Below are 27,926 nucleotides of genomic sequence, written 5' to 3' on the forward strand. Positions count from 1 at the left end.
CACTAAACTGACTTCATGGCTGAATTAGGGTCCAATTAGTGGCCCTGATCCACAACTCAAAAAACCTCCCTCCAGAGATATCTGTGCAGCCCAACTCCCTGCCTGGCGTGTGGCCCTCTCTACAACAGGTGCCTAATAACGCCATCCATCTGTCAGACACTTACTCCAGGCCAGGCCTGTGTAAGCGTTTTGCTATGATGTCTCATTTCATCCTCACCATCACCCTAAGAGGTAGGAACTGCTATCAACCCCATGTGGCAAAACTAAGGCCTGAGGCTACGCAGTAACTGGCTGAGACAGCTGAAAAACAGGCCTATGTGAATCTGAAGCCATATTCAGAACCACTGTACCCTCATGCCCACAGGCGAGTGATCTTCAACCGCCCTCCCAAGACTGCACACTGGCAGGAGGCTCACTCTCCCAGGAAGTCTCTTCCAATTCCAGCTACTAATAAGCCGTTGCCTATATTATTATTATTATTATTATTATTATTATTTTTGAGGCAGAGTCTCCCTCCATCACCCAGGCTGGAGTACAGTAGTGCTATCTCGGCTCACTGCAACCTCCGCCTCCTGGGTTCAAGTGGTTCTCCTGCCTCAGCCTCCCAAGTAGCTGGGATTACAGGTACGCACCACCATGCCTGGCTAATTTTTTGTATATTAGTAGAGATGGGGTTTCATCACGTTGGCCAGGCTGGTCTCCAACTCCTGACCTCAGGTGATCCGCCTGCCTCGACTTCCCAAAGTGCTGGGATTACAGGCGTGAGCCCCAATGCCCAGCTGTGTTCCCTATATTAATTTAATTATTTATATCTGTGGGTTACTTTGATTACTTAATTGGAGATGGTACAGAGAAAAGAGAGGACTCCCTGGCCAGAGCTCACAGGCTGCAAGACCAGCCTTCACACCCCTCCCAGCAGACTCTCCACCCTCCTCCTCCCCCACACTTCTATGGGAACCCAGAAAAGGGGCAGAGGTACGGGTGACGCGCCCACCTGTGGGCTGAGTGGACCATTCTGCTATTCTTCCTTATTGATATTGCTGCCCTGAAGCAATTCACTCTAGCCCCTGTGCCTCCATGTCCCCACCTGTAAAGTAGGGATGCTCACAGCATCCCCCTCATGGGGTGACAGTGAGGGTAAAGGAGCTGGCACAGGTGAAGCACTGGACACAGTACCTGACATGGAGTAAGGCCAGGCAAACATGAGCTCTTACTATCATTCTCAGTTCCAGCTCAAACCTCCACCGTCAAACATGATCGTCAGGAGCCCTGGGCAGTTTTCTGCCATCTGCACACAAACATGCTATGTCCTGATGACATGTTAACCTGGGCAGGCACTTACTTGGTGGGTGGCAGGCTCTGCTCTGAGCACTTCACATGAGTAGTCTTTTATTCTTCAGAACTCACAAGGTGGGCACTATAACTGTCATCTCCATTTTACAGATGAGGGAGCAGAGGAGGGTAAGTAACTTGCTAGGATCACGGAGCTGCAAAATGGCAGGGCCAGGATTCCACCATGTGGATCTAGAGCGTATGCTCCCAGCCCCCAGTGCAAATGGGTATTCCCTGTGGCCTGGCTGGTGACATGCTAAGCACATCCTGCCCATGACCTTCTCGCTAGAACCTCGAAACAAGCCCGGAGAGATGGGGAAACCGAGGCACAACTCTGGCTGACTCCTGATTTCACATGCTCTCCATCCCTCATGCCCGAGCTGGACCACCTGCTTCCCCATTCTTTCCTCCACCCAAGCCCTGGCCATGCTCAGAGACCCCCACCCCTCCCCAAAGACATCCCAATACCAGTGCAGCCTGAGGGGCTTCATCCCTACCCACCCACCTCCCCAAAGACACCACACACGTGCACAGACACTCACACACAGGGACACATGTGCTCTCAGGCGTGTGAGAGGGCAGCTCCCTGGAAGGAGACCCCTGGAATGCTCAGCTCCTCCAGGGGTCAGAGCCCAGGGCTCAATAGGTGCTCTGTAAACATTGCGAAGCAAGAAAGAATCTCTAACACAGTGGCGCCGACCCCAGGGCCAGACCCAGTTTCCTCATTTCCCCGGTGGGTGCTGTTTCTCACCCAGCCCCCTGCACCTCAGTCCGAGAGGAAGTTGCACAATCCCCTGGGAGCTGCAAATGTGGCCGAGGATTACTCACAGCACAGAGGGAACTGCGCCCTGATGGCCTCTCACACACCGCAGGCTACCCAACACAGACGGCTCCCATCTCATCCGCCGGCCTCCAGGTGCCCACAGCACTCCTGCACCCCCTGACAGGAGGCCTCTCATGGCCACCCCTTACCCCCCAGCCTGGCCTCAGAGAGCCCTAGGCACCAACATGGAGAGACACAGAGAAGCAAGAATTTCGCCAGAGTCCCAGTCCCACCAGGTCCAGGGTAAGCCTAATTCTAACCCCAGCTCCACAAGCCCTTCCTAGAGACGTGTCCTTCTAGCCAGAGCCCCTCAGCTCACTGCCTTCCTGATTGGCCATATACCTGCAGCCCTGGCCTTGGGCCTTCTCGGGGCCTCCAGACACCCAGGTCAAGGCCATGCTACAGCCCACCTTGAAATGGAGCCTGAGACCAGGCAGAGCCCTGGGCAGCTCTGGGAGGATCCACGCCTCCACACACGTCTCACTTGTGAAGAAACTGTTCTTGCTACACATGTGAGTTCGGTGGTTTCTCGCCCCCCCCCAAGCACTTTTCTAACAGCCTGCCAAAGAGACGGCAGAGATTTCACTTAGTGCTCCTTTCTGGTGGCCAAACCATCTATCTTTGATAAGCAAATACCCCTTGTCAAAAAAGGTTAAGCTATTATCGGTCATCTGTGTCATCTTAGGGTGGGTGAGTTTACTGGGCCCTTTTGGGAGCGCAGGTTGCAGGAAGAGGGCAGCAAAGGCGAGATGAGGCAGACCGTGGCTCCTGGAGAAGGCAGGAGACACCAACAATACGAGGGAGGCCCAGAGCAGGGAGGCCGGAGAGGCCCAGGGAAGACTGACCCAGACTCTGGCCCAACCCCAGACCCTCCCTGGGCTGGCAAATTCTGGAAGGACACAAAGGATGAGTAGGAGCCAGGCCTGGGTGTGCAGAGCCCCCAATGACCTCTGGCTCCCACCCCTTGCTGTCCAAGACTTGCAATGGGGCCTCAGATAAGGAACATGATAAATACCTCTTATCACCCCCACAACCTTGGACTCCCATCCAGCTAAGGACAAAGTCGGAAATGTTTTTGTCCTGGGCCCCAGGGCTTCCAGAGAACCCCTCATTTCTGCAGCCCTCATCAAAAGGATGGGGCCCACAGGGACTGTGGGGGAAGGGCCCCACAGCCCCTGGAGCAGCATGAACCAGGACTCTGGCTCCCAGTTGTCACCTGACGCCTCCAGCTCAGTGTTCAGGGAACACAGTCAAGGAAGAAGGCCCAGTGCTAGAAAGGTCTGGCTCTACTGGAACACAACAGCCACAAGGCCCCTTTGCAAGGAAGCCTCCCAAAATGCCTGTTCATTCACCATCTCCCCCATCTGGACAACAGCCCCATGAGGGGGAGGGGCAGCAACACTTGCTACCCATTTTTCAGATTCCAAGGAGACTGAGGCTCAAATCACTTAAGTGACTTCCTTGAGGCCATGCAGCAAGTTTATGGCAAATCTGTTTCCTAGCTCTTTTCCTAGATCAGAGTTTCTCAATCTCAGCACCAGACACTCAGGACCAGGCAGTTAGTTATAGGGGCTGTCCTGTGCATTTTAAGGTGTTTAGAGGTATCACTGGCCGACATCATCAGACATTGGCAAATGTCCCCTGGGGGGAAAAAACACCCCTAGTGGAGAACTACTGCCCTAGAAGCACCTAAAAAATGGGCACCTGCAAACTCCAAACAGAAGGGCATGCCTGCTGAGGGCTCTAGCCTGGGAGTCTCCCCCTCTCCCCTGCCAGATGTGCTAGGCAGGAGGGCCTGAAGGGTGGTAGGTACTCCGTGGGTTCAGTACCCTCTGGGAAGAGGCTTCTCAGCCCCAGCAGGCACTGCCACTTAGGGGGTCTCCTCCCAAGACCAATATCACCTTCCAACTCCCAATATACACACCAGGCCCCTTCCTGGCATTCTATATTACCCTGGTCTTTCAAATGTTTTGATCACATATTCCTATCTGTAAAAACTTTTGAGCACCCTCAATATATGCTTCTTTCCTCATAAATTTCTTATATATACCCCGATGCATGAATATATTATGGATGTCAGCAAGCATACCCAAAAATGGATCTATTTTAAAAATGAGACTGAAAATGCAATACACCATGATGAGACGTGTTACACACTCACTCATCAGCGTGGCAGAAATTAAACCATCTAACAAGATGAAGTGTTGATAAGGCTAAGGAGCACCAGGAACTCCATGGGCCACTAACAAGGAGTAAAGTAGTACAACCATTTAACAAAATATTTCCTAAAGCTGAAATATACATTAAAGGCCAGGCACGATGGCTCACGCCTGTCACCTGGGCTGAAGTGCAATAGCACGATCTCGGCTCACTGCAATATACATTATTATACGTAATATAATACATACAATATATTGTGCATAATATATAATAATGAAATATTGTGCATATTATACACAATATATTGTATATAATACACACAATTATGTAATATACATGTACATATATATATAGTTATAGATATATAGATATACATGCAATGGCATGATCTCGGCTCACGGCAACCTCTACTTCCTGGGTTCAAGCAATTCTCCTGCCTCAGCCTCCCAGTAGCTGGGATTACAGGTGCCCACCACCATCCCAGGCTAATTTTTTTGTATTTTTAGTAGAGATGGGGTTTCACTATGTTGGCCAGGCTGGTCTCGAACTCCTGATCTGGTGATCTGCCCGCCTCGGTCTCACAAAGTGCTGGGATTACAGCCATGAACCACTGCACCCCGCACATTCAAGGATATTTTACAGACTTGTTCGTAATAGCCACAAAAGGAAAGCAACCAAAATATCCATGAGTAGCAGGATGGCTACTACACAGCAAGGAAAATGAAAATAAACACATGAGCCAGGTGCAGTGGCTCCGGCCTGTAATCCCAGCACTTTGGGAAGCCAAGATGGTCATATCACCTGAGATCAGGAGCTCGAGACCAGCCTGGCCAACATGGGGAAACCTGGTCTCTACTAACAGTACAAAAACTAGCTGGGCGTGGTGACAAGCACCTGTAATCCCAGCTCTTTGGGAAGCTGAGGCAGGAGAATCACTTGAACCCGGGAGGTGGAGCTTGCAGTGAGCTGAGATCATGCCATTGCACTCCAGCCGGGGCAACAGACAGAGCGAGACTCCGTCTAAAGAAAAAAGGAAAAGAAAGTTAACAGACTACAGCTATAGACAGCATGAACGACTCTCACAAATACACTGTTCGGTGGGAAAAGCATGGTATAAAAGAGCATGTCCGGTGCCATTCCATCTGTATTAAATTCAGAGTCAGGCAAAACTAAACTTGACAGCTAAGGGATGCAGCCATAGGTGGTTACACCATAAGAGAAACGAGGAGCTGATTATCGTACAGCTGAGGACAGTGGTCACCTCCGGGGACGGAGGGCACGCGCGTTGATTTTGGCATACAAGCTACATTCTGTTTATTTACTTGGTGATGGTTGCCTAGGGGCTCACTTTTATAATTATTTACTACATTGTATGTGTATGTTTATCCTCTTTTAAGCAACTATGCTATATTTCACAATTTTAAAAGAAAAGGATGAGATATAAGTAAATAGATAAAGGAGTTCTAGTATTTTCTTCCCATACCTAGTTTTGCAAAACACTATAATTAGGTCCAAAGAAGTGGATGACAACCTATAGTTAGGCAGAGGTCTAGAGTACTGATAATGCCTGGGGCTGTCTAGGGAGGGTCCCTTCCCCCAGCTGGCCCAGGCTGCTGGCTGCCCCTCAACCCACAGGAGCCGGCTACCCTAGCCTCCTTCACCTGCCACCCGCCCAGGATGTCCCAGCCACCACACACCCTTCCTGGCCACGGGTAGGGGGTTGCGTCAGGCTGGGCACCTTCGCAGCCACCTCACCCTACCGTGAACCATCCCTCAGGGCCCCTGACAGTAGGACTCGGAGGCTCACTAGGAAAAAGGTCCTGGGGGGCAGACCCCGGTCATTCTTCGAACACATCAAAAAAAGGCAGGCGGCAGAGAAGGAAATAAAGAGGAAGGAGAGAAGGGAACAAAGAGCAGGAGAGACAGAGATACACCAAGGCTGCAGATGCTGTGGAATTAGATGGAGGCTCAGAAGGTGACAGAGGGTGGAGGGGAGGAAAATTGTGGCCAGGTGTGATGGTTCAAGCCTGTAATCTTAGCACTTTGGGAGGCCGAGGCAGGTGGATCACTTGAGCTCAGGAGTTTGAGACCAGCCTGTGCAACATGGTTAAGACAATTTTTAAATATTAGCCAGGTGTGGGGCACATGCCTATAGTCCCAGCTACTTGGGAGGCTAAGGTAAGAGGTTCACTTGAGCCCAGAAGGTTGAGGCTACAGTGGGCCAAGATTGTGCCACTGCACTCCTGCCTGGGCAACGCAGCGAGAGTCTGTCTCCAAACAAAAAACAGACACAGACAGTGTCTGTCTCCAAACACTCCAAAAAAGGTTCTGGAGGTGGGGAGGACAGAGGCACGAGGCACTGTCCCCGGGTTCCAGGCCCAAGCGTGGAGGCCCCACCACAGGCAGGTCCAAAGGGACCCAAGTTGTCAGCTCTGATCCAGCACCACATCTCCCCACGGCCCCAGGGCTTCCAAGTGGCCGGTGGGTGGCTCAGAGCCTCCTCGCAAAGACTCCAGCACCCTCTAGTCCTCCTGGAAGGGAGGACTTGTCCAGAAAGGAACCTGCAGAGGTGACTCCCAGGTGAGAGGGCTCAGGGAGCAGTAGAGCTGCCCTTTCTGGGGCCCAGATGGTGTAAAGGGCTTAAGGCCTAAACCACGCTGAGTCAAGGTCTCTGTGCCAGCAAGAAGCCCAAGGAGAATGCTCTTCAGGGCAAAAGGCAGGTGTCGCCATGCTTATGTTGTTTAGTATGGCTAGTCTACCCTAGCTTCTTGCATTCTGCCCCTCTCTGCCCTCTGTGGTTCCTAAGATTCCCTGGCTAAGATTCATCAGCGCCTTGCGGGACAAGCTGTGATCTTGTTCCCATGTGCCCTGCGTGGCCAGCCCAGCCCCAGGTACCTCTGAGGTGCTCAGCACATGCCTGTTGACACTGAACACCTTGCACTGCTGAATCGCTGGACCTTGGTCCCCTCCTCTCGACAACATGGGGACAGCGCCAGCTGCCCTCTAAGGCCCCCAGCTCTACAGCTCCAATTAGTTCCAAAGCAAAGCCAGCAGCGCCGTCCTGGCAGGGCAGCAGAAAGTGCACCTGGCTAGAGCCGGGAGGGAACAAGAGGCAGCAGGGGGTGGACAGTATAGTGTGTCACCTCCTGACTACTCTGCACCCCTCAGGGACCGTGGGGGGCCGTGGCAGGTGCTGTCCTTAAAGCAATTATAAACAAGGCAAAGGACAGGCTGTGACTTCCCTTGGCAAACAGGAGAAAACGAACCGGAGCCCTACCCCACAGCCCCACTGGTAGAACTCGGGGAGTGGGGTGGGGAAGGTGCTGACAGACTCTTTGTAGGGAGGAACAGACTGAGCCCCACACTAGGAGGCTGGGCCTGGATCACTGTGAGGGGAGGCAGGCAGAGGCAGAGGGCTCAGCACCTTTCGGAGCTGTGGGCAGGACCCCTGGTGAAGCACCTGCAGGGTAAATACGGTAGACGGAGCATTTTTTTGTGTTTTGCATTTCTGGGCACACGATGGGGACTTAATCCCATTTTCTCATCCATTCCACAAAGATTTATTGAGCAGCCACTATACATGAGGCTCTCTTCTAGATGTGGGGGTACAGCATGGACCAAAACACACCAAACCCCTGTCCCTAGTCCCCTGAAGACTGACTAGCTCAGATGCCAATCTTGCCCCCACTCCCCGCCCTACCTTGCCTTTCCCGCAGCAGGGTATGGGACCTGCCACCTCTCCTCACTCCTACCAGGCTTCACCCCAACTCCCTTCAGTTTCCACAGATGCGGCCGGCCCCCAGGCTCTCCCAGTGATCTGCTCTCTCGAGGCCCAGGACCTCCTAGAAGATGACAGACTCCACCACCCCCACGAGGGACCCTCCCCCAGCCCTCCCTACAACTCTGGTCTGGGAGAGGAAAGAAAAAGGGAACAGCCTCTTTCTGTGTGTGCCTTTATCATTTTTGTTGTTAACAAGAACTACAATTCAAGCTGGAGTGAAATACTTGCCCTCCATGGGGTGGGAAAGTAAAATAATGGGAAGTATTTGAAGAGCCTCCCTTCAGCAAAGTGAGGGTCCTCTTTGAACACTTCCCCAATTATTGCAACAATGCTACTTTAGTGCCATGTACCTTCGCAGCAGCTTCAGACCCTGATCCCCTCAGCTAGTGCCGTCCTTGTTTGTCCGCCTCATCCGGGCTTCATCAACCAATGCAGTGTTAAGCGCTTGTCCTAGAGAGTGGGACCAAGAGCCACAAGGCCAAACAGTGGAGAGTCTCATGGCAGGTGGGGACAGGTGGAGAAAGGGGGAAGGACTGACTGTAGAGGGGACACCAAATTGTCTCAGAAGTGGTCCCCGCCCTTGGGGACCTGCCTTCGAAAGGGGATAGGCCTACCAGGCCCAAAGTCAGAGGCACAGAACCCAGGAGATGGGCAGCTCTCACCTGGGTAGCTGCAAAGGGGCATGCCCCAAAGGCGGTGGTTTTCCAAGTGTGCTCTGGGGACCAGCAGCATTAGCATCACCAGAGTGATGAATTGTCAGAAATTCAAATTCTAGACTGCATGGAATTTGCAGAAACACCAGGAGGGACCCAGCATCTGTGTTTAAACAATTCCTCCAGGGAGTTCTCATGCATGCCCAAATTTGAGAACCACTGCCCTAGAAAAAGGACTATGGAATCATTCCAGAAAATAAATAAACAAACAAACAAACAAGCAATGATGCCTAGGCCCCTCCCCAAGAGATTCAGATGCAATGGTACTGTCTAAGAACTCTCCAGGTGATCATAATATCCTGCCAGGTTGCAATAAGGTGGAACAGCCCCCTAGTCTCTCGGAAAGGCGTGCCCTGATGGAGAGAAAGATTTGCTTACATGGAAGGAGCAAGGAAGGGCTAACAGGAGGGAATATAAGCCATGGGTTTCTGGATGGATTGTCTGGTGGAATTCCTGGATTACTCCCTACAGCACCACATCTTACTTTGGGACCACCACTGGGTGCATAAGAGCCAACCAGGTGGCCTGCATGGCCAGCAAGCAGGTGCTAGAACTTACGGGGCCAGGTGGCTATCCCCCTAAGAAAGCTGGACAAAGGATGGGTGGCCAGAACTCATTTCTCCTCCTTAAGCCCACACTTAAGAGCCAGGAAGGAAAGTCAGTGATGACACTGCCCGTTGCCTCTGCTCCTCTTGGCTGCCCTCTGCTCTCATCCACTACTTTGCCACTCCACATCAAAGCATTTCCTGTGGGCATAATAAGTCCCAGATCCTACCCTATCACTGCGATTTTATCTCTGCCCTCAGTGACATCACAGCCAAGGGGATCTGTATCTCTGGTACAGAATGGAGGAGGCACAGACAGTAGGAGGGCAGGGGACAGCCACACTTAGGAGTGTGCGGTCAGTGGCCAGCCCAGTTGCTACCCAGGGAAACCCAAGGGGCAGGGCAGGGGTGGTACCGATGCTGCAGGCATTGCCAAGCCCCCTGCACCCTCTTGTTCAATGAGGAGAGAAGGCTGGTGTGGCAGGACAGAGAGTGGTGTGAAGCCCCACGTAAAGCATCACATCAGAGGACGTTAGACACATGCGGAGGCCTGTTTGCAACCCATAGGTCTCTATTCCTTCCCTAGAGCTCTGCATGCCTCTATTTCCTCACTTAAGAATGAGAAATAACTCACTGAGCCATAAGAGTTCATTAGGCGCTATTCTAAGTACCCCACGTTCATCAGCACCAGCATACTCAGTCAGCCCTCACTACAGCACTAGTAAGTGGGTGCTGCTGTAAGAACCCCACTTTTTAGGTGTGGAAACTGAGGCACACTGGGGTTAAGAAGGTTGCCGAGGCTCACGCAGTGGTAAGTGGCAGAACTGGGACTCCAAGCCACAGAGCCTGGCCCCAGAGCCCATGCTCTCCACAACCCCCTGACCAGGTGACACTGGCCCAGTGCTCAATAGATGGTGGCAATGGCTGTCCCAAGAAAAACTGCCTGGTTGCTCCACTGGGACCCGTCTTTAGCTAAAGCTCAACTCTACGGACTGCAGCATCTCCCAAACACCCCCAACAGCCCAACCCCCTCACCCCTTCCTTTCTGAAGTCTCGTCCTCCCCAGTGTCTTTGGCAAAGGTTTGTAAAAGGTTCGCTTTGGAGGGAATCCCACAGATGATCCAGATTCACAGATATGGAAACTGAGGCTGAACAGAGCAGAGACAGGCCCAGCCACACAACCAGTCAGAGGCAGAGTGGGGTCTCTCGACTCCTGGTCCAGTGCTCTTATGACTTCCACTGCCGTCCCATTCTCACCCAGCAGTCCCCACAGCCTCTTCTGCACATCTGATTAAGCAAGTGCCCGCTGAGGGCTGCACTGTAAGTTAACAGACGTGGAGTGCATGGCACAGAGCCGTCAGTAAGGAAGCCTCCTCCCTTCCTGGGCGTCTGGGGCTTCCAAAGCCCACAAGGTCCCACCCTGGCCAGTCAGGGCAGGTTCCAGCTGGGGGTCCTTTGGTCACTCGTGCTGGCAGCTCAGAAGAAAGGCCAGGAAACAGGTATGGTGCCAGAACAGGGGCCTCAGCAAGTTCACACCCTGCTTTTTTTTTTTTCATACAAATTATTTTTTCAATTGAATCCGGGTCTCACTATGTTACTCTGGGTGGTCTCGAACTCCTGGACTCCAGTGATCTTCCCACCTAGGACTCCCAAAGACCCACCCTGCTTAGAGCAGGAAACTCTGGATAGAGAAAAGAAGGTCTCCAGACCACCACACCCCCATCTTTCAAGAGAGAACTCCTAGGAAACCCTTTGAAGAAGTGGTTTTCTTTAGGGACTGAGAACACAGACTTTGGAGTCAATTGGACCTGGGTTAAAATCCCAATCCTGTCACTTCCAGGCTGTGTGATTTTAAGTAACTTGCTTAACTTCTCTGAGTAAGTGTAATGCAAACAGTAATTCCCACCTCACTCCAAAGAGTAAACACACAATAAATGTTGGCAACTATTGTACAATAAATCTTATTATCATATTGTTATTATAATATAATAGCATAAGAGAGGAGCTGAATATTCTATGAATATAATCTTGTTTTATTGTTACATTCTTATAGACACATATTCACAATTCATCTATACCCATATTCCTAGACACTTAACCGCACACACAAACTCGCAACCATTACTCAAACCCCACGCCAACCCAGAAAGCAACCTCACGTACTCACCACATAGCGGGCACTGCCGCCCCCTTAGTCCTCACAGCAGCCTGTGAGATGGGTGTGTTTTCATCTCCCTCCTCTCAGATGAGGATCCGCACAGCACATGCATGCATACATGTTCACAGCATCCTGGGATGTGGGCATTTCTGGCAGCTGTGAGAACCGTGAACTCCCTCCTTCCGATCGGAGGAGGCCAGCCCAACTTCCATGGTCATCTCCAGGGCAGCCCCAAGCTGGGCCCCAAGTGCTGACTGCCCTCCATCCCCAGGACAAAGGCCCAACCTGGTTTTCATGACAGCTGTGGTTGGGGAAACCCCTGTTGCCGGGAGAAACCGAGTTGACTTTGAAAAGGAAGAGACAGAAGCCAGGGGGTGGCTGGGCCACTCCCTGTGGGGGCAGGTGCTAAGTAACTCTATAAACTCTGGCTAATGATGCAATTACAGCCATAAACAGAGCCCCAGGAGGGCTCAGGGCCAGAAGCTAGACCCTCAAAGGGCAGCCAGGCTTGAGGGGTAGACGTCCCCTTCCACCTACTTCCCCGCTTTCCAGAAACAGGCCAAGTAGTCCTGTGGCAGCGCATGCGGGACTCTGGAAGGGCTCCTGCCTGCCCTGGCCCACTCCCTGCCCACCTCTGACTGTGTCACCAGGCCATTAGCCCGCAAAAGCCCAGCTGGCTCTCTCTGGGTTCAGTGCTAAGGTGTCCCCTGCCCTATCCCCTGAACTCCTTCCAGGGGACCCAGAACCAAAATACCTGAGTCCCCATTTGGCTCTGCCTTTTGGAGCTGAGTTGAGGCCTGCAGCTGTAACCGGCATTGTAAACGGTAAGCAGCATTGTCTTCCCTCGGGGAGGAGCAGAGCATGGAGTCACCCAAACAGCCCTGCCCTTCATTGACACCCTCTGGCTCCCAGCTCTCCAGGCCCAGCGGCCAGGAGGCAGAGGGAAAGAAGGGAGCCAGGCGAGTTGCTCATAGTCCTGGGGCTAAGAACACCGGCATGGTGAAAACATGCCATCAGGTTAGCAGGCAGGGACCTCAGGGCAGCTGACCCCTTCCCCTTCCTCTGCCTCTGCTGGCCGGCCAGGAATTAATGCTGGCTGTCCCTCCCCTCCCTGAGAGGAGGCCTGAGGGCCATCTCCCAGTTGGGACACCAAGTACTGCGTTCTAACCCAGCTGCATCCGCATCTGGCCACCCAGGAGGAACCCAGAGACCAGCCACCCACCTCATCCCCAGGTGCCCAGGAGTACCAGGTCTGGGCCAATGGAATCTCGAACAGGGCGTGTGCAGGGGCCTGAGGCCACACCCCAGAGGTGTCACTAGGGGCCTGCACGGGTCTTGTCACTTTCCCTGAGGGATGAAGCAACCCCTCACTCGGGATGGGGGAAAGGCAGAGGATGGGAGCTACGCAGTAGTAATTAACCTGCACTTTGCCAGCAAGCGCTAGGCCAAAAACTGCGCTCAAGTAGAGTGCAGAAACTCCACGCTGAACGGTCCCCAGAACAGACAGGCGAGAGAACGACGGCTGGAGCTGTGGGGGGGTCGGGGGAAGGCGCAGCGGCCAGGGGCTGGAGGAGGGCGGGGGCCTGGACCCAGTAGGGTTCCCGCAGACGAGTCCCGCCCCGGGCGCCCTCTCTTCCTCCCCCGGGGCGCGGGGCTGGGGCGCGCCAGGCTGCTGCGGCGCGAACCTGCTCGCGCAGCCCGGAGCAGTTCGGGGTAGCCGTGCGTGAAGCCGGAACCCCGCGAGGGGAGGGGGCGAGGGGTGGGGGCCGAGCTGGCATCTGCCCGCTCCCTTCCAGGAGGCGAGTGGATGCGCTGGGCCAGAGCTGGTCGGAACAGCCCGGGGGTGGGCGGCGCGGACTCGGGGGGATCGGGGGGAAGGGGGCGTGTTTTCCGGGATTCAGGACCGAGACGGGGGAGGAGGAAACTCGTGGGGCGGGCCGGCGGCTGGGAGCTCCCGGGGGAGGCAGACAACCGGGCGCACGGAGGGAGAGCTCCGGGGTTGGTGTTCCCCAGGGTCATGGAATAACGCACGGGGAGAAAGAGGCTGCCCAGGGAGGGACTCGAAGGGACAGGGCCAGGGGCGGCTTCTTCCAGAGACGGAGCTAGAGGAAGGGACGGGGAGGGAGGGAGAGATGGTACTTCCACCCGCCCCCCCAGCAGTCCAGCCCCCGGGGCGTGGCGCCGCTCCGGCCCTCCCACTCCCCCGCAGGCCTGGCCAGACTCGGCCCCCGCACACCTCCCCTACCTCCGACCCCCTCTCCGGCCTCGCGGGCCCCGGCCGCGTCCGGTGGAGGGGAAGTGGGCGCGGGGCCCGCGCGTCCCTCAAACTTCTTGCAAGTTCACTCCCACGCCTCCCGCCCCTTCGACTCCCAGCTCCGGGCCGGGAAGGCCCGTGCCCGCCCGGCTCCTCCCGCCCGGTTACATAAGGTTGCGGAGCAGCCGCCCCCGGCCCGCGGCTGAAGGGAGGGGCCGAGGGGGTCCCGGCTCGGCGGGCAGCGCCGCTCGGGCCACGCGCTGGGCGCCTGGGCGCGGACGAACCGCGGGGTGGGTGGTGGCGCGCACCGTCCCGCTCCCCTCTCCTGCGGGCATCCCCCACCCGCCCACCTGTCTCCGGGACCCACTGGATAGGGGCCAGGGAGCCTGGGTCGTGGGTCCCGGACCCTCCTCGCGCCCCTCGCCCCCCGGCCCCGCTCACCTCGCTCTGAAGGTCAATCTGTCCGCCGCCCGCGCCCCGCGGCTCCGGCAACTTGTCTCAAGTTCGGGTGCCTGGCCCACAAGCTGTGCCCGCAACCTGCTCCCGGGCTGCTCCGGCCCCGCGCCACCAGGGAGGCCCGCCCCGTGCGCCCTACCCGCCGCCGACGGCGCCGCGGCCGCTCCCTGCGTCCCGCCCGGGCCGCCGCCTCTGCTGTCACCGAGCCCCGCGCCCGGCGCCGGGCTCGGCTGTCACTCCGCGCCCACTTCCCTCCGCGCCCAGCAGAGGGCAGCACCCGCCCCGCCTTCCAGCCTCTCTGCCGCGGCGCCCACTGGGAAGCGTAGTACTCGCTGCAGTCCCGCTGGGTACGCCGGGATTTGTAGTCCGGCTCAGCGGGCCAAGGCTTACAAAGAGGCTCTTGTTCCACTTTCCACTTCTACCCCTTTACAAGTTTTCTTTCTCCTCTCAGTAATGTCCCAAACAAGGGCTCACTACGATACATTCTGTGGCCTGTCCGACCCCCTAGAAGGAACCTACAGCCGGCTGTCCTTCGGCAGTCTAAGAAAGAAACAGGGTCCCAGATAGTATGCTGTTGCCATAGAAACTCCACTCGTGGCAAATTCCAGTTTCTTTCCAGGAGTGGGGTGCAGGACCTTCATCTTGCGCTTTTATCCCTGCCCATGCTCATAAGGGGCAAGGCCCGGGTGAGCCTGGTGAAGGACAGGGTAAAATATGACCGTAGAAGGCAGCCTGCCCCTATTATGGGTTATATACATTCATGCCCCACTCACCAGCTGCAGCTTGCTGTCATGTTGCTGGACAGATATTGTCTGATCTCCTTTCATGTCACCTTCCCTTGTTGGAAGTTAACAAGGTGTGGAGGCATCATTCTCTACTTTCTCCTCTTCCCCGCCCCTTTTTCCCTGTCTCCTCCCCCTGCCCCTCCCCCGCTTTCCTTCTTTCCCTTCTCTTTTTCTTCCTCCCTCTCCTCCTTCCCCACAAACCATGTCGCCTCTAGTTTCTGGATCTTTTGCTAGGAGGCCCCTGAGGAGAACAGCGATGACGTCCAAAGGGACAAGATGCCTTGCTGAGTTGGTTAGAGCACGTAGGCTCAATTTCTCTGTGACTCAAGTACCTCTCCCTCTGGTCCACAGCTGAGAGGCAGCTCTTCAAATACATCCTGGGACATAGGGGTCTGGGTAAAAATACAGTCAGCCTGTCTGGGGGCGGTGGCTTATGCCTGTAATCCCAGCACTTTGGGAGGCCGAGACAGGCGGATCACGAGGTCAGGAGATAGAGACCATCCTGGCCAACATGGTGAAACCCCGTCTCTACTAAAATACAACAAAATTAGCCGGGTGTGGTGGCGTACGCCTGTAGTCCCAGCTACTCGGGAGGCTGAGGCAGGAGAATCACCTGAACCCTGTCGGCAGAGGTTGCAGTGAGCCGAGATCGTGCCACTGCACTCCAGCTGGGCGACAGAGCAAGACTTCGTCTCAAAACAACAACAATCAGCCTAACCACCCTGGCCTTCTGAAGCTCCTCAAGAAATAGTTTCTGGCAGCATCACCTTCTTCTATAAAGAACCCCGTGACTGTTACAGGTGCACATAGGCACCTAGAATTTCTCAGAAACTTCTACTCCAAACTTAATCAACAGGTGAGGAGACAGCCATCTAGTTGTAGGGGGTGTTAGACCACTAATCACACTGCTAGTAGACATACATGTGGGTCCCCATGTCACTGGGGTAGTTCTGGCGGTAGTTCGGTAAATCAGGTCAGAAGAGCATTTTATTTTATTTGTTTAATTTTTTTTTTTTTTTTTGAGACAGAATTTCATTCTTGTTGCCCAGGCTGGAGTGCAATGGTGTGATCTCGGGCTCACTGCAACCTCCACCTCCCAGGTTCAAGTGATTCTTCTGCCTCAGCCTCCCTAGTAGCCGGGATTATAGGCGTGTGCCACCGCACCTGGCTAATTTTGTATTTTTAGTAGAGACGGGGTTTCACCATGTTGGTCAGGCTTGTCTCAAACTCCTGACCTCAAGTGATCCACCCGCCTTGGCCTCCCAAAGTGCTGGGATTACAGGCATGAGCCACTGCGCCTGGCCAGCAGAGCATTTTAGGTCGTTAGAGTGGGGCCTCTTTGCCCACCACACAAGAACACTCTCCCCCTGCCAACCACCCACCCATGGTAGTGCTACTATCTTCTCTTTCCAGGGAAAAAGTGTGAACTTTAAGCTCTGAGGGTTACAGAGCCCATCCCAAGCCCTGCCTTAGGTCCCATTTCTCTTAGAATCACTGTGACCCACCAGGAAACTTCCTAGTCCCTCAGAGAAAACTCCCTTCCAAAAACAACAGGATGACCAACATAAAGAAGAACTATTTATTATTAGAGAAAGTCCAGAGTCCAGAAAAGGAAGGCTGAATCCATAGTGGAGAGCCAGAGACAATACCCCAGGGGGGTGCAGGGTGTAGAGGAAGAAGGAGCCCATGCGTCCAGGCAACAGGTCTAGGCGGCAGTGGCAAAGCCCACCCTGTTGTTGCCCAAGTCGTAGACGGAATAGTAGGACCTGAGGAAGACGTCCCCAAGGATCCACAGGGGCTGGCCGTTCTGGGAGGACAGGTAGGTGGGCTCGACTCCCACGGTGCAGTAGCCATTGTTCTGCTCAACACAGAAAGGCAGCACTCATTCATTTGTTCACACATGCCCTGCTCAGCTCAGAGCCCCAGTCTGGGAGAACAAGTGCAGAGCTGAGGGAACCAGGGTCTCTGCCTTTAGGGCTCACAGCCAACTGAGCCACCAGCGCAGAGCTGGTGGGAGGATTTCTGGAATAGGTACATTCAGGCTGTGGTGGTCCTCAGCAGAGCCTCCTCTCCCCATGGTGGGAAACTTCTCTGCCCACAGACCTCCCTCCTGTTCCCGATTTGGAGCAGATCAGCCTGGTGGTTCAACCTTGGAGCCAAACTAAGTTGGATTCAAACCTCAGCTGTGTCACCTTGAGTCAGTTACTCAGCCTCTCCCAACCTCGAAGGTTTCATTTGTAAAACAAAAATGAATATCTCCCTCATCAAATACTGTGACAATTAAGTGGAATCATGAAGCAAAGTGCTTTGCACAGTGATCTGCCCTAGTAAGTGCCCAGCAAAGAGCCCAGTGCCTCTCCCCACTAGAATAGTCATTGATCATAGATGACAATCTTCTATTTCATAGCCTTGTTCTGGAGAAAGGGATTTAGAATCAATGCATGGGAAAGATAAATGAGTGCAGCACGGAGTTGGAAAATGGTACAAGGCAGGAGATCCAGCATTTCCAGCTCCCCAGCCCTTACTCCCATCCCCAATCGTGGTGGCTCAGCCTGCAGGGACCAGGACTTACACTGAGGATATAGGCGGAGGGCGGCAGAGGGAACTCCACACCATTGATGATGAAGGTCAAGGTGGGCAGATTCTGGATGCTGTTACAGTTCACAAGAAACTGCAAGAGGAATAGGTCCCTGTTGGCTCATCTTCCACCTGATAGCACCCACCAGCCCCATCATCTCAGCCCCTGGATTCCAGGCCTGAGCCCTGGACCCAAGCCCCAAGCCAGTTTTTGGACTAGAGAATGCAGCTCCAAGTCCTGTGTAGATCGTGCTGGCATTACACCATGGACTCATAGAGTGCGTGTGATTTGGAGAGATCCCAGAGCCTCCCCACGCCTCTTGCCTCAATTTCCCATATTAGAGCTTGAACCTCTGCTGTTTCTCTGCAAGTGCCCATATATGTGTGTGTGTGTGTGTGTGTGTATATATATATACATAAATATATATATAAATGGCTATATATATATATATATACACACACACAACCTCTGTTCATTCTCTGCAAGTGTCCACATATATGTGTGTATACACACACACACATACATATAAACACACATATATATACACACATATACACACACATATATATATGTGTGTATATGTATATATATATATATATATATTTTTTTTTTTTTTTTTTTTAATAAAGATGAGGTCTCACCATGTTGGTCAGGTTGGTCTTGAACTCCTAGCCTCAAGCAGTCCACCCGCCTTGACTTCCCAAAGTGCTAGGATTACAGGCAGGAGCCATAACACCTGGCCTGCAAGTGGCCTTTTAAAACGTGAAGATCTGGCCAGGCACGGTGGCTCATGCCTGTAATCCCAATAGTTTGGGAGGCCGAGGCAGGCAGATCGCTTGAATCCAGGGAGTTTAAGACCAGGCTGGGTGACATGGCGAAACCCCGCTACCACCAAAAATACAAAAATTAGCTGGGCATGATGGCGCATGCCTGTAGTCCCAGCTACTCGGGAGGCTGAAGTGGGAGGATTGCTTAAACCCAGGAGGAGGAGCTTGCAGTAAGCCGAGATTGTGTTACTGCGCTCCAGCCAGGGTGACAGAGACTCTATCTCAAAACAAAAACAAAAACACATCTGCAGAATGAGCACCCCATTGGTCTCCAAAATTAAAGTGAGCGGTAGTGGAGTTGGGTTAATAAGACAAACCCTTGGCTGGACCCAGGACAGACAGGCAGGGGGGCATGGCCCTGTGGAGGGAAGGGAGGTGTGGATGAAGGGTCAGCCCTGGTCTTTCACATACTCAGCCCCACATTCCAGTCATTTTGCTCTTATCCCAAAGTCCAGCCAGTGTTTCATCTGTTTCTGCTGAGTGACTGCAGCTCAGAAGAAATTCCTGCCTAATAGTAACTCCCACTTGCCTTCAGCACAAGCATCTGGCCCCACCTGAACAAGCCTCCAGGCCCCCTGCCTGCCCCCAGCCCCAGTTGTTCAGGTCCTCCCACCTCCAGTGCCTCGGGCAGCTAGAGGCATGGAGGTCAAGAGTTAGGCCTTTTTTTTTTTTTTTTTTGAGACAGGGTCTTGTTTTGTCATCCAGGCTGGAGTGCAAAGGTGAGATCATGGCTCACTGCAGCCTCCACCTCCTGAGCTCAAACAATCCTCCCACCTCAGCCTCCCAAGTGGCTGGAACTACAGGCACATGGTGCCGCACGCAGCTAATTTTTCTGTCTCTTGTAGAGACAGAGTTTTGCCATGTTGCCCAGGCTGGTCTTGAACTCCTGGGCTCAAGCAATCTGCCTGCCTTGGCCTCCCAAAGTGTTGGGATTACAGGCGGGAGCCGTAGCACCCAGCTGGCTATTCTTGTGTTGCCAGGAGAAATCATGAATGCCTCTGGACCCACCTCCTGGGGAAGGGGACACACCCGCCAGTCACACCTGTCCATACTCATCCTCCTGGGCCCCTGTGGCCTCCAGAAAAGCACTCATGTACTGCTGGGGCACAGTGAGCAGAGAGGTTCCTGTGTCCACGATGGCCTGGCAGCCCTCGGAGCACCAGCCAGAGGCCTGGCCGCCAATGAGGAACCTGAGTGGGGAGAAGACGGGCAGCCTCAGGACTCCCCTGGTTCAGGGTGTGGGGGGGAAGGGGGCAGGCTTTCCCCACCACCATGGGACAAACAGCTACAGTTTCTTTCTTGAGGAAAGTGAGGACCCTGCAAAGATCAATCCAGCTATTCCCCTGCATCACGCCACGGGACCTATCCCTTAAAAATGTCAAGGAAGTTTCTAAAAACAGTGAAAACCAGGGCCACTGATTCATTGTAAGGACTCTGAGCAAATTAGTCACTAACACACCCTCAGTTCTAATCTGTGAGCCCCTGGGGTTGGACTGCAGGGTCCCTAATGCTCAGGAGCCCAAGCCCTGACCCTCCCTATGCTGAGCTGGGCTTTATCACTCCTGCAGGGAGCAGCTGTGGCTTTGTAGGAGTAAGCCTCAGGGGTCCTCTGCCCCATCCAGAGCAGTGCCAGATGTGTGTGTGTGTGTGTGTGTGTGTGTGTGTGTGTGTGGCATGGGGTTCCTGGAAGCCCACTCCAAGGAAGTGCCACATCCCGGGGCCCACCACAGACTCACTCCTCAATGCCAATCTGCCAGTAGAGCTCCTGGGTGACAGGCGCCCAGTAGATCTGCCCGGTGTACAGGCTGCTGTCCACACCCCCGAAGATAACCGCTCCCCCGCTGGAGCCCTGCTGGCTGCAGGAGAGAAAGGGAAGGCTAAGTCAGGGAGTGCCACAGAAAAGAACCTCCCTGCTGCGCAGTCACCTCCACAGAGAAACAGAGCTCCTTTCCTGCTCCAGACCCGGGCTCCCTGAGGATGGAGCTAAGTCTCCCCTCAGACTGGGATTCCCTGGGGACAGGGCTGTGTCCCTTAGACTGGGGCTTTCTGGCTGTGCCTTGGAATTCCCAGTGCCTCAGGCTCCTAAATGATGCCAACCTCTGGGGGAGCCCTAGTGGTTGGAACCCCACCCCACACTCTGCTCTCCTCTCCCCTCCGCTTCCTGCCTCTGGTAGACCTGTCACCAGGAGCTCCATCCAGGCCCAGTTTGTTACTTTTCTGCTAAGACTGGAGACAGGTAGGGCCTTGGTGAAGAGGGTAAGAACATTCCGTGTTTGTTCCAGAGGCTTCCCTCGTAGCTGGAGTGTGTAGCTGGGTGGAGCTGCTCTGTTTACGCGCAGAGGAATCATAAACAGATGCGGAGAGGGAGTTAGCAACATTAGTAACAGGGTGAGGTCCTTGAAAGTCAGATTCCCCAGATTGGTCCAATTAAGCTAACTGTCTCTAGAAAGTGGCTGGCTAATTCTGAAGAAGAAAAAAGAAAAGTGGGCCGGGCGCAGTGGCTCACGCCTGTAATCCCCACACTTTGGGAGGCTGAGGCGGGCGGATCACGAGGTCAGGAGATCGAGATCATCCTGGCTAACGTGGTGAAACCCCTGTCTCTAGTAAAAATACCAAAAATTAGCTGGGTGGGGTGGTGCATGCCTGTAGTCCCAGCTACTCCAGAGGCTGAGGCAGGAGAATCGCTTGAACCCAGGAGGCAGAAGTTGCAGTGAGCTGAGATTTCACCACTGCACTCCAGCCTGGGTGGCAGAGCAAGACTGCATCTCAAAAAAAAAAAAAAAAAAAGAAGAAGAAGAAAAGAGGAAGGAAGGCCGGGCGCAGTGGCTCACCCCTGTAATCCTAGCACTTTGGGAGGCCGAGGTGGGTGGATCACCTGAGGTCAGGAGTTCAAGACCAGCCTGGCCATCATGGTGAAACCCCATCTTTTTAAAAATAATAAATAAATAAATAAATAGAGAAAGGAAGGAAAGGAGAAAGAGAGAAAGGAAGAAAGAAAAGAAAGAGAAAAGAAAAGTGGGTGCCAGGCCGCTCATCCCCACCCACTGCCCGGCTCACTAAATGGCTGCACATGCTTGCACTGACTGGCAAGGATAAGAACCTGCTGGGGGTCTGCGGTGGACCTGGACCAGAAGACTCCAGGAGCAGGCCAGAATGATAGATAAAAGGAGATGAAGCAATGATTTCCTATGCAAAAGAGGGATACAGGTAGAAGACATTCGGTCAGAAGGAAGTGAGTGAACTGCCCCACCTGCTTCTCCAGCAGGAGGCCCGTCCAAGGGCTGCTGAGGATCAGAGTGACAAATTCAGGTCAAAGTTCAGCCGCTGTGGAAGGGATTCCACCCCGCCATGGAATGCAAAGAAAAGTCAGAGTAGACTAGGGACAGGTGCAGGGAGGGGTCTGGTGGAGTGAGTGGGAGAGGATTCAGAAGCCCAGGGCGAAGGCCCTGGGACAGGACTGACTGGAGCCAGATGCCCGCTGGGATGCCTCCAAACCCCAAAGCATTGAGCTTTGAGCCTCAGTTGTCCAGGGCGGCTGGGGAGTGCCCCGGGAGGTGGGGACCAGCAGGCCGGTTGCTCACTTGCTGAGGTAGAAGCTGAAGACAGGGCTAGTGAGGGCGTCCTCCTGCAGCATGCCCTGCATGGCTGTGGTGGCCCCATCCACAGACAGAGCAGGGTAGGCCAGGCCCATGATGCCATCAAACTGTGCATAGATGAAATTGGTACCGGGCTCATTCTCACTCAGGCCGAACTCCTGGTTGGGGACCTGGATGCTCTGGACCTAACAGGGACACAAATGAGGGGAGGTGACAAGTCTGACTCCACTCACCTCCCCCAGGTTCCCCTAGAGACTCCTCAAGCCTCTGTTCATCCCTTCCTCACCTCTGCCTCTTTTTGACAGGTGTTGTGGGAGCCACCTCTCTCAGGCAGCCTTCCTTGACTGCCACAGCTCACCTCCCCACCCACATCCTTCTTCTCTGAACTCCCCAGGCCCTACACTCCATTTTTTTTTTTTTTTTTTTTTTTTTTTAGACAGAGTCACACTCTGTCACCCAGCCTGGAGTGCAGTGGTGTGATCTCGGCTCACTGCAACCTCCATCTCCTGGGTTCAAACAATTCTACTGCCTCAGCCTCCTGAGGAGCTGGGATTACAGGTACATGCCACCACACCTAGCTAATTTTTTTGTAATTTTTAGTAGAGACAGGGTTTCACCATCTTGGCCGGGCTGGTCTTGAACCCCTGACCTCGTGATCCACCCGCCTTGGCCTCCCAAAGTGCTGGGATTATAGGCATGAGCCACTGTGCCCAGCCGGCCCTACACTCCTTAAAGAAAAGGACCACGTCTCTCTTGTTCAGCATGGTTCCCCAGTGCCTGGCACATGGTGGCCACCAGTGAGTGTTGGGGGAGTGACTGAATGGGTTCGTCATGTCCTGCCTTCCTGTCCTGCCCGTGAGAACACCAGCATTCCACCATGTTTCAGGAGGCTCCGTCTAACTGTCCCCTCCCGCTTATAGCTCACAGCCCCAGCCTCTACTCCCCATGCCCACTCACAGTCAGGGTGTCATAGCCAAAGAAGCCGGTGAGGCTGCCGCTGCCATACTGCAGAGAGAAGGTCTGCCCGTTGCTGGAGTAGGTGGAGGATGCGCTGGGGTTGAAGCGGGAGTGACTGGCTGCAGGGGGAGTCGGGGCATGGGGAGTCAGGCCAGCCGGTGCTCTCACCTCAGCCTCTCATCAGGCTGTGCCCACATCCTGGGACCTCAGCATCCCTGATCGCTGAGTCAAGGGGTGGCCAGCCAAGGCTCCCGGCACAGGAAGGCCCATGGGAGCTGGCCAGCCTTGGCCCCAAAGCCCCTTCTGACTTACAGAATCTTGGGATGCCCCAGGACTGTGGCCTCCCTGTGGACAGGGTTGCAGAGAACCCAACTCTGAGTCCCTGGCCCTTAGCAGAGCACCTGGCTCATAGCAGTGCCGAGTAATTACTCATCAGATGAAGGAGTGAATGGGCCTGCACCACCTCCCAGCATTCCCCCAGCCCTCCAGGGCATCCCCAAGTGCCCCCCACCTTCACTCATCAAGAAGCTTTCATAGCATAGAATGGGGCCATCGAGGGACCCCCTTGGGCCAGAGGTGTCAGGACCCAAACCCCAAGGCTTCAGCAGGAACGAGGGAAATCTTAAGAAAGCAAACGCTGCCTGTCTCCCAAAGCCATTATAGTGTGGAGCCTACATCCTATATACTGTTGTGTCTCTTGGAGACACTCAGTGAGAACTTAGCAAATAGTGGGGTGGAGCAGAATAGAATGGAGTAGAATGGAGTGGGATGAAATGGACTGGAAATTAGTCACATGGAATGGAATGGCACTCCCCAGAGTGAACAGAATGGGGAGAGTGGAATAAAAGGGAGTTAGAGGTTAGGGGCTGGCATAAGCAAAAGGATACATATTGGTCAGCAGAGAAGGCAAAGGGGCCCTCCAACTGCAGGACCAGCATCTTTCCTGTGGCTTGGGTATGCTGTGTGGCCCTGTACATGTCTCTGGTTCTCCCCAGGACTGAGTTTTCCTCAGTCCTGAGCTCCCTGTGGAAGCATGGCCCTCCCCAGAACCCTCTGTCAGTGCCTTGCCCTGCCCACCACCCCTCTCTGCCAAGCCCAGCACTCACTGCAGGCCTGGCTCTGGCAGTAGACAGAGGGCACCCACAAGTTGGAAGAGCCGGTGTCAAAAAGGACCAGGAAGTTCTGTGGTGGAGTCCCAATGCTGATCTCACCAAAGTAGGCAGCCTGGGGGCCATGGAGCAAGCTGTTAGTTCCAGAGGGATCCAGGGGGCCCCAGGCTTTTCCATGGGCAGAGCAGTGAAGGGACCTGCCCTTTCCCTCCAGCCCACACCAGAGAGAAGACTACTCCAAGGAAGGTTCAGGACTCACATCCATGTAGTCCATGGGCTCATAGGACACACTGAGGTCACTGAAGCGGTACTTCCGAGCAACATCATGCTTGTGGGTCTTCAAGAACTCCCGCAGCAAGCCCTTCTCCTTCAAGGTCTCACGGATAGACTTAAATCTCTTCAGGGGCACTCTACAGAAGGGTTGTGTATGAGGCAAGGCCCTCCCTCCTTCCTCTCTTCCCAGCCCTCTCTTTCTCTCTTTCCATCTCTAACTGCATGCTTCAACCTCCCTGCCACTCTGTTCCCCCTTGTCTGTGTGTGTCTTTCTCTCTCCTTCCCCTGTCTCTCAGCCTTTTTCTCTCTGTCTCTGTCTCTCTCTGTGTGTTTCTTCCTCCTTTTGCCTCTTCATCTCTTTCTTCCAAAGCTCTTTTCAGCACTTGCTCTAAGATTCAGAAAACCATTCATTTCACCCATGCATGCCCTCCTCATCCCATCTCAAGGGTCCTCCGAACTCCTTGACCCTTTGCTGTCAAATATTCCATAGATTCCTCCTCAGGAAAGGAATAGGGACTTTAGATATTACCCTTTGCAGGATATGTAAATTTTTTTTTTTTCTGAGACGGAGTTTCGCTCTTGTCACCCAGGCTGAAGGGCTATGGCACGATCTCGGCTCACTGCACCCTCTGCCTCCCGGGTTCAAACAATTCTCCTGCCTCAGCCTCCTGAGTAGCTGGAATTACAGGCACCCGCCACCATGCCTGGTTAATTTTTTGTATTTTTAATAGAGATGGAGTTTCATTATGTTGGCCAAGCTGGTCTCGAACCTCTGAACTTGTGATCTGCCTGCCTCAGCCTCCCAAAGTGCTGGCATTACAGGCATAAGCCGCCGCGCCCAGCCCACGATATGTACATTTTTAAGAGATTTTGGAGGTGGCACAGTTCACCCCAGAGTTCCTTCCTGTGGTGGCCCTCAGGCACCTGGCCCCAGCTGAATGTGACAGAGCATGGAGCAAGGGGAACAGCATGAGCTGGGACTCAGGACATAGGGTCCAGGTTCTGTCTCTGCTGCTAATTGCATGGCCTAGGCCCCATCACTGTTGTTCTCAGGACGCCTGGGCCATGGGGACCTGGGTGGTCTGGAGCACAGGTCATCTCCGGGATTGAAACTTACAAATCATGGTTTCTATGGGCTCAGTCACCCACCTTGGCTCTCTCCTTCCCAGACTTGCTTGCTGCCATTGCCTGGAAATCTCTAGGGGTTCACTCTGGCCTTGCTCTAGGCTCCAGAATTCCTGCTTAATTCCCATTCCCTGGGCACTCTGCGTTCTCCAGAAATTCTCTGCTAAACCCCTCCACCCCTCAGGAAGTACTCTTGGATAGAGAAATAACAGACAAGATGGCAGGCTGGGAGCCTTCCTGATGGCCTGTGAGCCATGCCATCTACTCCAGAGTTTTCTCCTGACCCCTCAGGGTATAGAAATTTATATTTACTGGTGTTTCTGCCTGGATGATTTTGGCATCTGCCAGTAAATTTTCGGCCTTAAGGCAATTTTTAGAAAGGAGTCTGGATAAGATATCCCTTATCCAGAAAGGATTGCTCCCTTCTGCAGTAAGAATCCACACCTGCCATACAGGAGCTGCCTGGGCAGTAGTCACCCCTACCGTCTCTGTTTTGGGTCTGTCTTTTCCTCATCAGATAGGGGAAGGGATTAGGCTTTTCTGTTTGATGGGAAGTTTCCTGAAGGCAGGGGCTGTGTCTCCTTCCCCCCATGTGTCCTGTCCAACATTAGCAAAGGAAGGCTTCCCTTCCCCTAGCAGAAATCCCAGAATAAAGACAGGGAGGGTGTCCCCTGGTGCAGCTGTCCTTTGCAGGGCTTCCCACCCAGGTTCCCTGTACAAGCAGCCAGGTCCCAGACTCACTTGACCACAGCTGCCTCCAAGAGCTGGAGGCAGACAAAGGCCACCACCATCCACTTCATGATGCTGGTCCCCAACTGGCTGTAGAGGAAGAGGCACTCCAAGTTCTGCGGTCGCAGTGGAGTGAAGACCTGGGCACTCCTTCCTCCTTTATACCCCCAGGATCTAGCCTAGTCACTGCATCCCTGCCCTGGGTGTACCCTGTGCTTTGTGTATCAACTGTGTCTGTGTATTTTTCCTTCTTGAGAGTGGCCGCAACAGACTTTCATCTTATTGACTTTTTAATTCAAGCATCAGGGGCCAGGGGTGCAAGCGATAAGAGAGAAAGTTGCTGTAAGATGGCGTGGGAAAGATTACGACTTGTCCCCAGACCAGAGGCATAATGTGTGCATTTGGGGACGAGGGCCAGAAAAAGGTAGAGGCAGACTGCCGACATAGATAGGATCTACAGGCAGGGTTTCTCAACCTCAGCGCTGGTGACATTTTGGAACAAATAGTTCATTGCCGTGGGCCCCGTCCTGCGTACTGTAGAATGTTTAGCAGTATCCCCGGCCTCTACCCACTCCATGCTAAGAGCAGTCCACCCATTGTGCCAACCAAAAATATCTTCAGGCACTGATAAATGTCTTCTGGATGGGCAACATCGTTGAGAACTGCTGGTCTATAGGTTACGTACTTGGAGCTTTGACTCAAGGCAGCACCCTCAGACCCTCAGGGGAGGAGATGGGGTGTCGGGGGGTCAGGAGGTCAGTAGCTAGGATGCTGGTTCTGACGATGGTGGTGGTGAGGGTGGTGCTGATGGAGGTGTCTGGAGTGCTGGTGCTGGTGGTAGGGCTGGGATGACAATGGCTGAAGTCACAGCGTCAGAAGCTTTCAAGGTCAAACAGGACATTTGGAGAAATGCTTGTCATAATTTAGCAAGTGCTCAGGGCACACTCCTAGAGTAAGCCGCACCAGCTTCTGGTTGTGCCTCTTGTACCAGCCTGGATCAGAGGCCTCGAGCAAGGGCATATGAAGAGGGACAGGCCACTGCCCTGCTGCTGTTCCTCATGGTCTCTTCTGCCCCGCTGTGTCCCTGCCTCTGGCTTCAGTTCTCCTAAAGTGCCTATGTCTCCCAAGCCCTTGTGCAGCCCCCAAGTCTGATTTGTCAGTTCCTCTATCCCTCATCCCCAGCCCCCACCCCTCCTCCCACCTCCCCAACTCCCCACCCCACTTCCCAGCTACCAGCTTCCCATTGCCTGAGGTGACCTGGAGCTGGCCTAGTGCCTGCTCACCTGGCTCAGAACAGCTCTCCATTTTGGAGTGAGTGGAAAAAAATCCCCATGCCAATAGCCTCTCTGTCACCTTGTACCCCACGCTTAGGGCTCCAGGCAGATTTGTCAGGTCCTCAGGCCCCAGGCAGAAGGCCAGAACCAGATCTGCTAAACACTGATATCATCCAGCCAGTGGGGGATTTTCCACCCTGGACACTGATACCCACTGCCCAGCCAGATCCCTGGAGCTTCCCCAAGTCTCACGATGGGGGAGGGGAGGGAGGACTAGAAGTCAGACCTACCTGATGCTGTCGCAAGCCAACTCAGCTCCCATTCCTCCCTGCAGTCCCCAGAGGTACATTGGACTCTGAGGTGGAAGGCAAGATAGGGAGTGCCTTCCCTGGAGTTGGGGGGAATATGCATATTTGGAAGAGCAGATAAATGAAAGTTACAAGGATTGGCC

General features: G+C 54.0%; 3 protein-coding genes across 5 annotated transcripts in view; all 3 read right to left on the reverse strand.

Annotated features, from left to right (window-relative positions):
* Positions 1-14,457, reverse strand: part of TFEB (transcription factor EB) — a 52,897-nt gene extending 38,440 nt beyond the window's left edge. Inside the window, exon 1 of one of the 2 annotated variants that reach the window (XM_037745275.1) lies at positions 14,208-14,457. Coding sequence is in view for 1 of the 2 variants with exons in the window: in XM_017547243.2 (XP_017402732.1) it covers positions 11,522-11,526 (5 nt within the window). In the remaining variant the exon portion in view is untranslated. Of the gene's footprint in view, positions 1-11,521; positions 11,856-14,207 lie in introns of those variants that run through there. The other variant, XM_017547243.2, reaches the window with a different exon arrangement.
* LOC119473954 (formin-like protein 5) lies at positions 11,606-14,198 on the reverse strand. Its single transcript, XM_037745276.1, has 2 exons — positions 13,198-14,198; positions 11,606-11,831 (listed from the first exon to the last, which is right to left on the reverse strand). The coding sequence occupies exons 1-2, from the start codon at positions 13,529-13,531 to the stop codon at positions 11,635-11,637; spliced, it is 531 nt and encodes a 176-aa protein (XP_037601204.1). The 5' UTR covers positions 13,532-14,198; the 3' UTR covers positions 11,606-11,634.
* Positions 14,458-16,572: 2,115 nt separating the features above from the next.
* Positions 16,573-27,827, reverse strand: PGC (progastricsin). 2 transcript variants are annotated; one of them, XM_037745277.1, is made up of 9 exons: positions 27,766-27,827; positions 24,334-24,484; positions 24,072-24,189; positions 22,966-23,084; positions 21,994-22,193; positions 20,149-20,268; positions 19,455-19,602; positions 17,580-17,678; positions 16,573-16,865 (listed from the first exon to the last, which is right to left on the reverse strand). In XM_037745277.1, exons 1-9 carry the CDS (start codon positions 27,822-27,824, stop codon positions 16,713-16,715), a joined length of 1,167 nt encoding a protein of 388 aa, XP_037601205.1. In that variant the 5' UTR covers positions 27,825-27,827; the 3' UTR covers positions 16,573-16,712. The 2 variants fall into 2 exon arrangements, with proteins under 2 accessions (XP_037601205.1, XP_017402734.1); XM_017547245.1 differs by lacking the exon at positions 27,766-27,827 and adding an exon at positions 26,214-26,333.
* Positions 27,828-27,926: the final 99 nt, after the last annotated feature.

Source organism: Cebus imitator, unplaced genomic scaffold (assembly GCF_001604975.1).
Source record: "Cebus imitator isolate Cc_AM_T3 unplaced genomic scaffold, Cebus_imitator-1.0 Scaffold197, whole genome shotgun sequence".
NCBI classification, from domain to species: domain Eukaryota; kingdom Metazoa; phylum Chordata; class Mammalia; order Primates; family Cebidae; genus Cebus; species Cebus imitator.

Bases quoted from the DNA above. Each gene is read 5' to 3' on its own strand.
- LOC119473954 (XM_037745276.1), bottom strand. From the start codon at position 13,531: ATGACCCTGGGGAACACCAACCCCGGAGCTCTCCCTCCGTGCGCCCGG. The intron at 11,832-13,197 runs GTTCGCGCCGCA...TCCCGGCAACAG, and splicing joins GCTCCGGGCTGCGCGAGCAG to GGGTTTCCCCAACCACAGCT.
- PGC (XM_037745277.1), bottom strand. From the start codon at position 27,824: ATGTACCTCTGGGGACTGCAGGGAGGAATGGGAGCTGAGTTGGCTTGC. The intron at 23,085-24,071 runs GTGAGTGCTGGG...CTCCCCCTGCAG, and splicing joins CTGCCAGAGCCAGGCCTGCA to CCAGTCACTCCCGCTTCAAC. The intron at 17,679-19,454 runs GTGTGACTGGCG...TTCCTCTTGCAG, and splicing joins AGGAGGATGAGTATGGACAG to TTTCTTGTGAACTGTAACAG.